Source organism: Bos mutus, chromosome 15 (genome assembly GCF_027580195.1).
Source record: "Bos mutus isolate GX-2022 chromosome 15, NWIPB_WYAK_1.1, whole genome shotgun sequence".
NCBI lineage: Eukaryota > Metazoa > Chordata > Mammalia > Artiodactyla > Bovidae > Bos > Bos mutus.
In genome coordinates this window covers 25,016,982-25,030,789 of record NC_091631.1, presented here as the reverse complement: position 1 = coordinate 25,030,789, position 13,808 = coordinate 25,016,982, and the positions used below count along the sequence as shown (strand labels likewise).

Sequence of the window (13,808 nt, the reverse complement as noted above, 5' to 3'; positions counted from 1 at the left end):
TTTTGAAATTATCAGTTAACTCTCAAAATGTTAGGACATTGCTTAAGCTCAAGAATGCCTGTATGGGAAAAATGGGACAGAGATTTGGTACAGATAATCAAATAGCTTGATAGGAAACATGGGAAAAGAAGGATCATGTATCTAATAGCTAAAAACATGGACCAGGAATAAAAACTGAATTAAAGTAATATTGAGCTGTTTACTGACAAAGTGCCAGCTCCCAAAAAAAGGCCATTACAAAAATCAGGTGATTGCTGAAATTAATTTTATTAAAGTTACAGCAAGTAAAGATATCATCTGGGTAGTCTTAGTAGTGTTTTACAGAGATGAAGTTGGGAAAGAGTTTTCAGAGGGTTCTAGGACCTGGGCTGGTAGGTATTAAGGTAAATCTTGCAAGGCAGGCAGTTGGTTGAAAATTGGGCAGCATCCTTGAAAAACAGCTGGGATAGGTTGACAGAGCAAGATGAGTACCTTAAAGATCTTAATAAGCACATGGTTAGTCTTAGTAAGTAGGTGGTTGTCATCAGATCATAGTCTTATACTCTGGGGGGAAGTATTTCTTGGAACAAGCAGTTCAGAAATTATTTTTTTGGTGTTGTTGACCATAGGTTTAGGGAAATAATGCCTCATCTGAGTATCATTTCATGGAAGAAATTATGTTAATTTCAGTTCTTAGTACTTATGTTGTTTAAGCTTTGTTGTCTTTATTTTTGAAAGGCAAGTTTGAGTTTTGAGTAAGATAAAACATGTAAAACATCTATATCTGGGCCTGATTTTGAGCAAATGTTCAATGTATATTGGCTGTTATTATTTTTATAGGGTTTTATTGAATAAAACATAGACCTTCAGATGCTAACATCAGAGAATCCATGTTCTGGTGTCAGACTAATTTCAAATCCTAGAACATCACTTGGTAGCTTTCTTCCTACTGTAAGGTGAAAACTTTAAAATTTATCTTTTCATGTCTCATAATTGGAATGTAAAAAATACATTTTTACATTGGATTGCCAATATTTGAACAGAAGTGTCTGAAAGCTGAATGTGTGTGCTTATCCAACCCACACTATTAACAACCATTGCTTTATTTGCAGAATGACATGAATTACATAGCATCCAGTGGACTTCTATTCAAAGATGGCAAAAAGCGGATTGATTACATCTTGGTTTATAGAAAGTCAAATATACAATATGACAAAAGAAACACATTTGAAAAGAACCTCAGAGCGGAAGGCTTAATGTTAGAAAAGGAGGTAGGTGCTTTAATAATATTACCTATATGATACAATGTGCTGGAAGAAATATGATATTTTACATTTCAGTATAAAAGGTGTAACATATGGCTTTTAAAAACATATAGCAATTTTCTCCCACATGTAAAAGAAATGCATATGTATAGTCATATTTTAAAATATTTTCCTTTTTTACTCTATACATTTCTGTAAATTTAAATATTTTGCAAAGGGCATAGCTGTTTTTACATTTTTTAAAATTAAAGAAGGAATGATCCTGTATAAAGTACAAAACTCTATGAAAAGAAAAACAAAATGTTGAAAGAAATGAGTCTGCCAAACCGTTAATATCTAGATTTTAATATTTTAGTAAGCATGTTTGAAATTTGTGTCTAGAGCTCAAATGAGGACTCTAAACTGAAGGTAAATGCTTTAATCTTTAGAACATAGATGGTAATATAAGCTGTGTTTTAGTAATGAGATCACTGGAGAGAATGATAAAAAAAAAAAAAAAAAAAAGAGCCTAAAAGTGAGCCTATAAAAAGTAGGAGGGGGAAATAAATGGTTGAAGATGTTGGATGTAGGTGGAAGTAGAAGAGATGAGGAGTCACAGAGAAGAGTGGTTACCAGGGTTAAGTGCTGCTCAGAAGTCAAGTGAGACCAGAAAGAGGCCCAGTTAACTGGAGAATATGGAGATCTTGGTAAAATCAGTGAGAATCTTTTCTCTGAGGAGAGAGACTAGGGCAAGTTGAAGAGTGACTGGATAATGGAAAAATGGAGGCTGTGGCAAACATCATCTTTTTGCTCATCTGTGAAGGGAAGGATGAATGATAGCCCAAGATGGAAACAAGGTCTCATGAGGTTTTACTTCTTTCTTTCTGTTTTCTTTTTTTCTTGTATGTGATGTTTAAATAATGAGAAGGAAGGAAGGGTGAATGGAGAGAGGCAGGGAAAGAAAGAAATAGAAGAGAAAGATTGAGGAAACAGAAGACAGATGAGTAAAAAAAATTGAAAGGCCTTTAGGTGAAAATTAAGGGTGAGATCCAGTATACAGTTAGAATATCATGTGTAATATCAGGGAAAATTAAGATTCCTTAATGGTATTCTAAAGTTAATTTTCTGCAATCATTTATTTTGGTTGTCAATGTTATGTTTACTTATATTCTTAATTCTAAGAGTATTAACATTGGTTTTTTAAATGGTTGAGTTAATTAGGACTAGATTAATTATCATAATGTTAATGTGTAAAATCAACAAAAAACAGTTTAAGTGAACAAAACATATTCATGTAATAAGCATGCTAACTTTATATATGAAATAAGCATGTTATTTTTATATATGAAAAAATAGTCTTAAATTTTCTAATCAAGAAATTGTTCAGTACTATTTTTATTAATTTTCTATTGCTGCTGAACACATCACCACATATTCAGCAGCTTAAAATAAAACCCATTTGTTAGCCCACAGTTTTGCAAATCAGAAGTTTGGGTATGGTGAGCACTTGGCTCTGTTTCTTGCAAGACTTAAATCAGTGTGTTGAATAGGCTTGCATTCACACCCGGAACTTAGGGTATTCTTTCAAGCTTATGTGGTTTTGATAGAATTCAGTTCCTTGTGGTTGTAGGACTGAAATCCACATCTCCTTGCTAGCTGTAAGCCAGCTACCTCTCTCAGTTCCTAGAGGCCATTCTGATTCCTTGCTGCATGCTCCCCACCCACGTTCAAAACCAGCAACAGAGACTCCCCTTTGTGTACCTCTGCTGTTTTGAATCTCTTTTGCCAAGAAGAGTCCCTTTCAGGGAATCATCTGCCATGGAGAATAATCTCTGTTTTAAAAGCGAATGTGCCATATAAAGAACTTAATCATGAGACTGAATATGCCATCGTATTCACAGGTCCTGTAGATTGTTCAAGATGAAGACAAGGCATGAAGATCTAAGAGGATTTCTTAGAATTCTGCCAACCACATTAAAAAATTCAATATCCTATGTATTGCCCTTTTAAGCAAGTAGGCGTAGAAATAAACAACGCTATGATTATAATATAGAACATAGATATGTTTTTGGTTTAAACCTTATGTTAACTGATGACTAAATGGCATCTAAATAGTTATACCTATCTGAACTATCAAATCCAGTGTTTTGCATTATCATGAACTTTTATTTCTTCTTAAAATTTTTAGTATTATAGTATGTGTGCTTTATTTGCAACTTAATTTTAATAAGTATTAAATTGAAAATATTTAGGTCTTGTCACAGGTGGAAAAGGAAAATGAAATTGTGAAAATATCAGCAAGTACCAGATTTTTAGCAGAAAAAATGGGAGTATTCCCTAGGAAACAAGTTCCAATTTTTAAAATTTATATTCAACAGAGTTAAGCACTGAGCCTGGCACAGAGTATATCTCAAATCCTCATTAAATTGCATGTTGATGTGGATAGTTTCTAGATAATCACATCAGCAACAGATAATGATTCATGTTTGAAGATTGTGCAGATAAATAGGTAGATGATCTCTGTCAAGATATGTTCTTTGTTATCCAAGTGTATTTCCAGACTATATCTGCATTTTACCTTTATCTTATACTTAGTATAGCAAGCTACCATATTCTATATTTTTTTTCAGCTCTCTGCCACCAACTTGCAGAGTGACATTATAAAAACATATTTTTAAAATTTCCTTTTTTTCTCAAGAATGAATCTTCTACCTCTTGAAAATCTTGGATGGAATAATTAAATAATAATGTGAAGTGTGAAGGCTGTGGGTGTTTTGTTCCCCTGGAAAAGCCTGCCTGCATCAGAGCTAAACAGAATAGTGCCAGATTGGGAGCTTCTGATTCCAAGGGAGAAAGTAATCTTGCTTTCTGCCAACCCCATCCCTTCATCAACCCCCTGCTGCAAGGAAATAAAACTATTTTTGTTTTTTTTTTAAGTAGAGGTATAACAAAAGAGAAATTAAGTTGAAGAAGTTATAAGACAATTCATGCTGCTTGGAAAAAATATATACATCTGTATGTATGTATATATTAATATATTTTAGACATACAAAATTAGAAATGTTCTAGCTGTATGTGCCCTTAGCTTGATGTTTCACTGGTGGTAGAATTAATGTAGTAATGTCCTTCTGAAGCATCTGCTTTATTTGGGTGTATTAGATTTTTTTCACATCTTAAGAGTTGACCAGACTGAATTAATTATCAGTGCTAAGCCAGCTATTCATGATGCTAATTTGAACCTGACATAGTACCTCTTCCAAAATAATTCTGGCTTATTTGCTTTCTTATCTTCATTGTCTCTCGCTTAGGTACAAGTTACAAAGAATGTGTACTCAAAGTAAGTGAACTCATTCATTCATTCATCCATTCAGTGAATGCTTAGTGAGTGACTACTGTGTGCCTGGTGTAGAACTAGGTGCTCAGTAGACATAAATGAACAAAGCAAATATCCCTCCTCTCACAGCACTTACATAAACAGACTCATTCATTAGAAGATAATAAACACTATAGAAAAAAAAAATGGAGTGAGGTAAGGATGATGGGGTGAAGCAGGCAAGTAATAGCAAGTGACCAAATGATGGAAGTAGAGTGAATGAGAGGGAGATTAGTAGGAGAAAGGTTTAACAAGATATGGAGGGTGAGGTTGTAAAAGGTTGTGTAGGTCATTGGAAAAACTTTGGTTTTCACTTTGATTCAAATGAGGTTCTGAGAAATTATATGATCTGAGTTATATTTGAAAGAATAACTCTGGCCATTGTGCTATGAATAGACCACTGGGGGCAAGAATATGAGCAAAGGCTCTATTAGAAAACACTGTAAGACTCTAGATCAGAGATGGTGGTGATAGACCAGAGCAGTAGCTGTGGAAGAAGTGGGGAGCGACCTGTTCTAGCTGTACATGCTGTGAAGAAAAACAAGCTAGGAACCAACTAATGGTATGAAACCCAAGCTCTCCTATGGTGGAGGGTAAGCCTTCCCAGATCTATCCCAACACCCATGCATGTAATAGTCATTCCTTCTTCATGCTGCTAATATATTCTGGCAGCCAACATTCCTAGGTTTTAAGAACCATGATGCTCTGTGGGAGAGTGTGATCTCCATTCATACCAAAATAAGGCTTAGCTCCTGAGAAATGATTTTTTTTTGTCCCAACATCTGCTTATTCCTCAAAAGAGATCCCCACTCTCAAACTTCTGAGAAACCATTGGAGAGAATGTAAAGATCTAACATCAGTGCACTTCTCAAGGGATTGGTTGTTATCTTAAATCATCCCACCCGTACAATGTGTCATTCTGGGAGAGACTGATTTTGTCTGAGTCTAGATTCATTTTCATAGAAGTCTCACTTCCAGATTCTGGGATGAAATGAGCACTAAATATGTTTTCTTTAATTCTGAGGGTCCCATTTTCTCTGTTTTTGAGTAACTGCTGGAAAGGAACCCACACCTCCCCAGGAACTGAGCAATGACATAAAAGCATAAGGCACTTTGAATACATAAAGAGGAAAGAGAAATTTCCCAAAGAAACTATAGTCTGTAGAAATACAGTTTTATTACAATTTATACTGAGTTTTATTTTAAAGAAAATTTAACTTTTCAATCACTTGATTCAAGTCCCCAACTTCAGAGTTTTCCCCAATCATACGCTGTTACTGGCTTTTTACTTGTATAATTCAAAGCCTATTATAGAAGGCCTGAAAACCAAGGCAGTGCTCCACCAAAGATGAATCAAGTAGCTATTTACTGAAAAAAAGAAAAAAAAAAAAAGAACTATTCTAGTGAAGCTTTGAAAATAGCCATTACTTTGGCCATGGTCTGATTCTAGAAGCATGCTCTCACTGGGAATGAACATTCTGGTAAACCCCTTGTACTTGAGCTCTTTATAGTCTAGTCTCTCATAAGACTCAGGACAACTCTATGAGGTAAGACCATTCTCTCCATTTCCCAAGCGAGAAAACTGAGGATCAGAGAAATTAGGTAATTTCCCCAAGGTCCTAGAGTTAATAAATGATAGAAATGGAATTTGTACTTACCTCTTTGTGATTCTAAACACTGTGTTTTTTCTTCCATACTGTGTCATTTCTTCCAAGTAGGCATTTAGGATTAAAGAAATTGACCAGAGTACTCAAGTTTGTTAAAAGCTCCTTAGATAATCCCAATGCCCACTTTATTTTGCTTAAAAACCTCTTGTCTAGATCAAAGACACAAATTATTATGATCTCTTGCAGGAAACATTATACTAACCTTTTAAGATTCAAGTAAGTATGCAAATTTGACAGCTCCACAAGGTCATGGACTTGTAAGTCTTATACTCTGTTTATCCCCAGAATTGTCATAGGCTCTCACAAGTATAATAGTAATTGCTCAATAAAATATGCTAGAAGAATAAATGAATGAATAACTGGTATAACTGTCAGTATTGTCTATCTACCTTGAGCAGGAAAAAAAGGATCATGAGAAAGTTTGCAACCAGAATAACTTCGGAGTCCTAATTGGCTCATGATTATTCTGGTTGGTGGCTCTGGATCTTAATAATGGTCAAGGAAGAAAGCACGCTAACTCACATGGATGATTATTTCTTGCATACAATGGCATTATTACATTTTTATTAAGATAATTCTGTGTTAAGAAATTTTATTCATATAAATTCCTTTTAAATCAGCGATAATGATTCCTGTGTATATTAAGGGGACAGTGTTCTTCCCTGTAAGGTCAAATTGTGACATGATAATCAGCTCTGATTCTAATTGGCACCTGTTCTGTTGCCCTTTACAGCCAGCTGTTGCAAACTCGGATATCATGTTTATTAAAATTCACATTCCGTGGGACACACTGTGCAAGTATGCAGAGAGACTGAATATTAGGATGCCCTTCAGGTACTTTCAGGTTTTGTTTCGTTCTATCTCAGAATATGTTAAGGTGAGCCTGTTTTTTTGCAAAGCCAGAGAGTAATAAATGTAATTCTTTCTGCAGAAGAAATGCTTTTTTCCCCCAAGTTTAGTCAATTTTGGCCATTTATCTTACCTTCTAATTTCCTTGCCTAGTGTAAGCTTCCAGGTTCCCTGGATGCTTTATATCATTTCTAGCTGGACTAGACTGGAAGGAGGGAAAGATAGTTGTTTTCCAATTTTACTTACTATTCCCAAGATCAGTCTCACTTATTTAATATAGGTAGATGGAACTCTTGTTTTTGTGACAGAAGTAAGTGTGTAGCATTCTTACGTATACAGATTCGGCATTCTGTATGTAGCAGTTATCAGGAAACTTTCCTCAGGTGCAGATCAACCAGATAGTTTCTTGGCTCTGTCCTCAGTGCCAAAGGATAAATGGTAATGAAAGACCTTCTCAGTTCAAAGATGTTTCAGCCTTTCCTATAGGCAAGACTACAGGAAAGTCAAAAATTGAATAAACCTATTTCCCCATATTGTGTGTTTCGTGTTATATGCAGAATGTATCACTTTCCTTCCTGATGTCTCACAATGAAATTCAAGTGTTTATACCATGCGTGAACTGGCATTGAAGCTCAGTATGCTTCATCAACTGCTAAAAAAGGTTTTAAAAGGTTCAGGGTAAGAAGATGCCAAGGAAAAGAGCCTCTAGATAATGAATTTTCATGAACAGTAAGAGGGCAATTCAAAACTGTGAAGAAATTTATCAGACCTGGTAACATGGAAGAGACCAGATCTGTGAGAGGGCTGCCAGCCTCGGGTCGCATGACAAGCCTCGAGAGTCTTGTCTTTTTAATCATCTGAAATTCCTCAGGCTTTGGAAGTTGCACCCACAAGTCATTGCCCACAAAGCAGAAATTGATTAAGCACTGGCAACTACTGAGGAATTTTACAGTGACAATATTAGAATTAGATACCTAAATTGACTCCCATTCCTGTTTGGATCAATCTCAAGGGAAATCAATCCAGTCAGTCTTAAGGGAAATCGACCCTGAATACTCACTGAAAGGGCTGATGCTGAAGCTGAAGCTCCAGTATTTTGGTCATCTGATGGGAAAATCGACTCATTGGAAAAGTCACTGGTGCTGGGAAAGATTGAGGGTAGAAGGAGAAGAGGCTGTCAGAGGATGAGGTGGCTAGATGGCATCACTGATGCAATGGACATGAACTTGGGCAAACTTTGGGAGATGGTGAGGGACAGAGAGGCCTGGGGCGCTGCAGTCCATGGAGTTGCTAACAGTCGGACATGACTGGGCAACTGAACAACCTGTTTGAGAAATAGTTTCAAAATCCTCTATACAGATAATTATAAGATAGATAAATAATATCTTGAAGAGCTTGGCAAAAATAATAATAGTAACAATATGGGGAGAGAGGTGGGAGGGGGGTTCAGGATGGGGAACACGTGTACACCCGTGGCGGATTCATGTTGATGTATGGCAAAACCAATACAATATTGTAAAGTAATTAGCCTCCAATTAAAATAAATAAATTTAAATAAAAAAAAAGAACAAAAGAAGATGAACACAGGAAAGAACATTCCTTAGAATTCTTTAGCACCTTATATAAATTATTAATATGATATCTATAAGAACCTGAAGTTTGTACATTTTTATGAAACTTGATCCCTGAAAGAAGCAAGTAAGGACATATGAAATATTATTTGTGTTGTGATTAGATAGTTTGAAGTCTCCAGAAGACTTCTTTCAATTCAGGTCATTCTACTGAACCAGTCTTGAGAGCACAAGTAGGTAAATAAACACCGTGCTACTCTACGTCTTTTGACTTCTGAGGAATTTTTTTCCTCCTGACACTATGTCTCCTTCTTAAAAAAGCCTTTTGATATACATGCCTGTGACTTATTTCAGGCTGACAATGGAGCATATTTGCCTTTTGCTCTATCTGGTTTCTTCTTGTTTGGTCTGTACATGCTACACAGAATCATGCAGAATTAAAACAATGAGATTCATTTTAACTTACAAAATTATCAAACACTTTCACAGGTAGTACTCTTCAAACCTACCACAGATATGGTGAATAATCACATCTGTTGATATGTGGTGAGACTCAATCTTCATAAAATATTCTGAAACAATTTAAAATTATTTTCTGTGAGACTTAAAACTTTTCATAAGCTTCATATTTTATCTTAAGAAGAAAATTGAAAAATATGTAAAAACATTCCCTGCAATATTTTTTATAATTGTGAAAAAAGTAAATATGTTCAACGGTAGAGGATTCAAATAAATTAGATATATCCTTGTGATGCAAAATAGTTCATTTATAAAGTGAATGGGTACAAGGACTTCTTAATGACTGTAGTTAAATAATAAGTAGTAAAATTTAATAAAATATGTATAGGATATGCATTTATTTATACAATGAGATTTTAACAATGTAAAATGAATAGAAAAAAATTGGAGGAGAATATAATATGCTAAAACGTGATTGCTTCTGATGGGTGGGAGTGAAGTCTTTATTATTTTGTGGGTCCTTATTTATTTTACTTTCTTACAAAATTATTTTTAGCAAGTTCTAATTTGCTTGCAGGATATAAACAAAGATGCAAAAGAAGTGTAACACCCAAGACAATAACCTACTTTCTGATATCAGGGTGAAATTGCTAAAAAAAATTCCAAATGAATTTCCATATGCCTTCATCCTGCCCCTATTCCTGTGATTTCACCATTGTTTCTAAGAGGAGTTATAGTTGAGTTTATGCACAAACTAATTGCCTCATAGATGCAAAAGGAAGAAACTCTTAGAGACTGTCACAAAGCATGCCATTTCAGTAGATTTTATTATTCGGATTATGTTCAGGTTAACTGAATATTATGTTTAAATATCTCATCCAAAAAGGTTCATAGCTTCCATTACCTCCTCTGAACTTTATACAAAACACATGTCTGCTAGAGGTCCAAAAGACTGAATCCTTTTTTGCTATCCAAGGGGGAATTTGGCATCATCTGATTCTTAGTTCCTGGCCAAGACACTTATTATTAATTTGAAATTATACTTTCCTTCAATGAAAAATAAATGTTGGTTAGCATGTTCACTTTGCACCAAATATTTGACACTCATAATTTCAGAAATATTTTTTCTTTCTCTATCAGTACTGTTGCAGGAAGGGGGACCCCTTACAGGGCCTGAAACTGGGCTCTTGTCTAACACTCGGAAATGAATTGTCTGAGGAGACACATGTGCTGACAAAGCAAGAGATTTTATTGGGAAAGGGCGCCTGGGTAGAGAGCAGTAGGGTAAGGGAACCCAGGAGAACAGCTCTGGCTGCAGTCTCAGGTTTTATGGTGATGGGATTAGTTTTCGGATTGTCTTTAGCCAATCAACTGACTCAGAGTCCTTCCAAGATGGATGCCAGAGAGAAGGATTCTGGGAGGTGGTCGGACATGTGGTGTCTCCTTTTGACCTTTCCCGAACTCTTCTGGTTGGTGGAGGCTTATTAGTTCCATGTTCCTTACCAGGACCTCCTGTCATAAAACAACTCATGCAGATGGTTACGATGGTGCCTGGCCAGGATAGGCGGTTTCAATCAGGGTGCTTCCCCTAACAGTACTATTCAAGTATGTCCACTCTGCTGTAGTGTATCAGGAAAAAGTCTTATAAAGACAATGGCAAAAGAATCTAGTGTCACAAGTTTCATATAACTCATTCCACCATCTTGGTTGGATTGTATTATTTTTAAAAATTGAAAATCTGTTACAGCATATTGGCCTTTTTCCTCTCATTTCCCTTACTCTTGACTTTTCAGATAACTATTGAGGAACTCTAATTTAAATAATAATCAATATTCTCATAATTTTTAAAAAATCTGTATCAAAATTATTTCTTCGTGTCTTTTCCTTAGAAGTTCTTTAAAACCGTTCTGCTGTTATAAATGATATTCATTTTTATTTTCTGATAAGATTGCATTTGAAAGAAGAGTTATGATACATCAAAAGAAAGAAATATGAAATATATATAGTTACTGTCTCTTTTAATTGATGCTGTGGCTGAAGTTTCTTCTTTATGTTTTTCAAGATAATGTTTACAAATTCCACATTACTGAAACTTTGAAAAATGCAATTGTGATTCTTCTGATTTAATAATATAAATATTAGAAAATATATAGCTTTTCCAAAGTATGCCAAAAGAACACTGGTTCAAGAGAAAGTAAAAGAAAAATATCCTGTGACCAAATATGTTCTTGAAATTCAAAGTTAAACAATAAGTTTATTTACTGTAGGAATTTTTAGAGAAGTGATTCTCAATCTTCAGAATACATCAAAATTACCTGGGAAACTCAGCAAAAGTAAAGTTTCCTAGAACCTACACCCAGAGGATAAGATTGGGTATATACGTTTTTAACAAGCATCCCAAGTGATTTTATTATAGTTGGTAGAGAAATATTGTCTTGAGGATTTTAGTATTTTTATAATTCTTATATTGTTTATAAATTTCAACAGACAGTTACACAGAGCAACCTTGCCTTAATTTTCATCTAATGATGGATTTTTTAAATCATAATATGATGATGTTCTTGAGAAAACATTCTGAGGAATTCTAGAATGAGGAGTTCTTTTGCAACATCTTTCCCTATTACTTTAATAATAGATGTAGCATTAACCAACTCCTTAGTAACCAACTTCTGATTTATTTATAAGGTATGCCTAAAATTTGGGATAGCAGTCAGCTCATAAAGAGGGAATATTATTTAAGTATAAAATAAGTGGCAAAGTATTTTCATGATTGTCAGCTCAATTTCCAAATGTCAATTGTTATCATATTTAAGGACATATATAGACATACATATTGTCTTAAAATTAAGAAATGGATAGACATCAAAGAACTTAAATAGGAAAAATGCATATCTCTTTTCAAGACAAGATTTTTAAAAAAATTTATGTAAGAGGGACATATGCATGCTTGACTATTCCATATTCAGTAGTGAAACCTATATTGCATTCCATAAAGAAAACCTGCAAATTTATTCAGAAAAAATTATTAGAGTTATAACCCTTCCTACAAAAGTTTTCTGCTAACTTACTGTTTGAACACAAAACTTCAACATTTTATCTAGAGCCTATGCTTGAATATTCTGCATATATAGAATTTTGTATATCTAAATTGTCTAGCTATTTCTTTTCTTGATTAAAATGGCCTGCATACTGGACTTGATGTTTCATAACTAACCAAAAAAATCTGAGAATTAAAATATCCCACATTTTCTATCTTTTATTCTATTAGGAATGACTTTGTGTGTCTTCTATATTACATAAATATCAATTCCCACTTTCCTCACTTTTCTTTTTATTCAAGGTGATTCATATTCATTCTTACCCATCTTATATTAAAGTGGGCAAGCCTATTTAAGATGATTCAGTCATCCTGTAGCTTCTCAGACTGAGTTCAATATGGGTCAACCTTCTGTCTTTCCTCAAGCTTTTATTCCCACAAATGTTTTAATCAGAGCAAATTTGGGAGAATTTTTTAAAACAACTAAGAATAACCTTTTATTATTGTTGCCTTTGTATGCAAAGGATAACTCACTCAAAAATAAAGTGATGTAATAACATACAGAGACCCCAGTGTGTAAAATAGATAAAAGTACAGGAGCTTCGCTTAACAAGGAGCAGGGGCCAGGGTCCCTCTCATATGACAGTCCTTCTCATTTGGACCTGCAAACATCTTCACATGTGGCCACTGGCTATGTGAAACACTGGTTGGAAACAGTGATTGAGATAATGATTTACTTATAAATCATTTTGAGTGACTGTAATCAGTTCTAATGAGGTGGGTGAAACTGGAGCCTATTATACAGAGTGAAGTAAGCCAGAAAGAAAAACACCAATACAGTATACTAATGCATATATATGGAATTTAGAAAGATGGTAATGACAACCCTGTATGCGAGACAGCAAAAGAGACACAGATGTACAGAACAGTCCTGGACTCTGTGCGGGGGGCGGTGGTGGTGATTTGGGAGAATGTCATTAAAACATGTACAATATCATATAAGAAAAAAAATAAACTTATGATGGAACAAAAAAAAATGCTGTCTTGACATAAGGTGTAAAATAGAAGGATCTTTCAAATGAAAAAATAAGGGAAAATAAAGAAAGCTCTGTCAATGAACAATATGCAGTTAATAAATTATGTAATGAAGATTGTGTGTGGAAATAATTTGGTCCTGCAGGTTCATTTATGCAGAAAGACTAAGGAGAATTGCAAGTTATTATTGACTGAGTGGGTTAAAGGTTCACTCGTATATGTTAGGGGAATGTAATTAAGAACTAAATCTTCCCCAAGTAAAGAAACTTCTCCACAAAGATACGAGAGAAAGATCACCCTTTTTATCATAAATAAGCATTAAACCAAATGCGGCTTGCGTCACAGGAAATTCACTGAGATTGCAAAGACAGAAAGAAAGCTCCCCCTTTTATACAGCCGCAGATACAAGCCATTATGGGCATGTCCTCAAGATAAACAGTAACCAATCCTCAAGTAAGAGGACATTACAGCATTAATTGTCATACATAGTTCATCCTAGATTTGACTGGTAATTAGAATGTTAGTTAATTGGGAAAAGTGAGTCTCTTAATTTTATTTGTTTTTATGGTCTAAAAACCACATGTATTCATCTTG

The 13,808-nt window shown here is 34.6% G+C and overlaps 1 protein-coding gene across 7 annotated transcripts in view; it reads left to right on the top strand.

The window, feature by feature from the left end:
* The window catches only part of ANO3 (anoctamin 3), a 495,323-nt gene that overhangs the window by 356,723 nt on the left and 124,792 nt on the right, over positions 1 to 13,808 (top strand). For all 7 annotated transcript variants that reach the window (XM_070383648.1, XM_070383649.1, XM_070383645.1 and 4 more), the window contains 2 exons: positions 1,092 to 1,250; positions 6,997 to 7,097. In XM_070383648.1, coding sequence (XP_070239749.1) covers positions 1,092 to 1,250; positions 6,997 to 7,097 — 260 coding nt within the window. The remainder of the gene's footprint in view (positions 1 to 1,091; positions 1,251 to 6,996; positions 7,098 to 13,808) is intronic.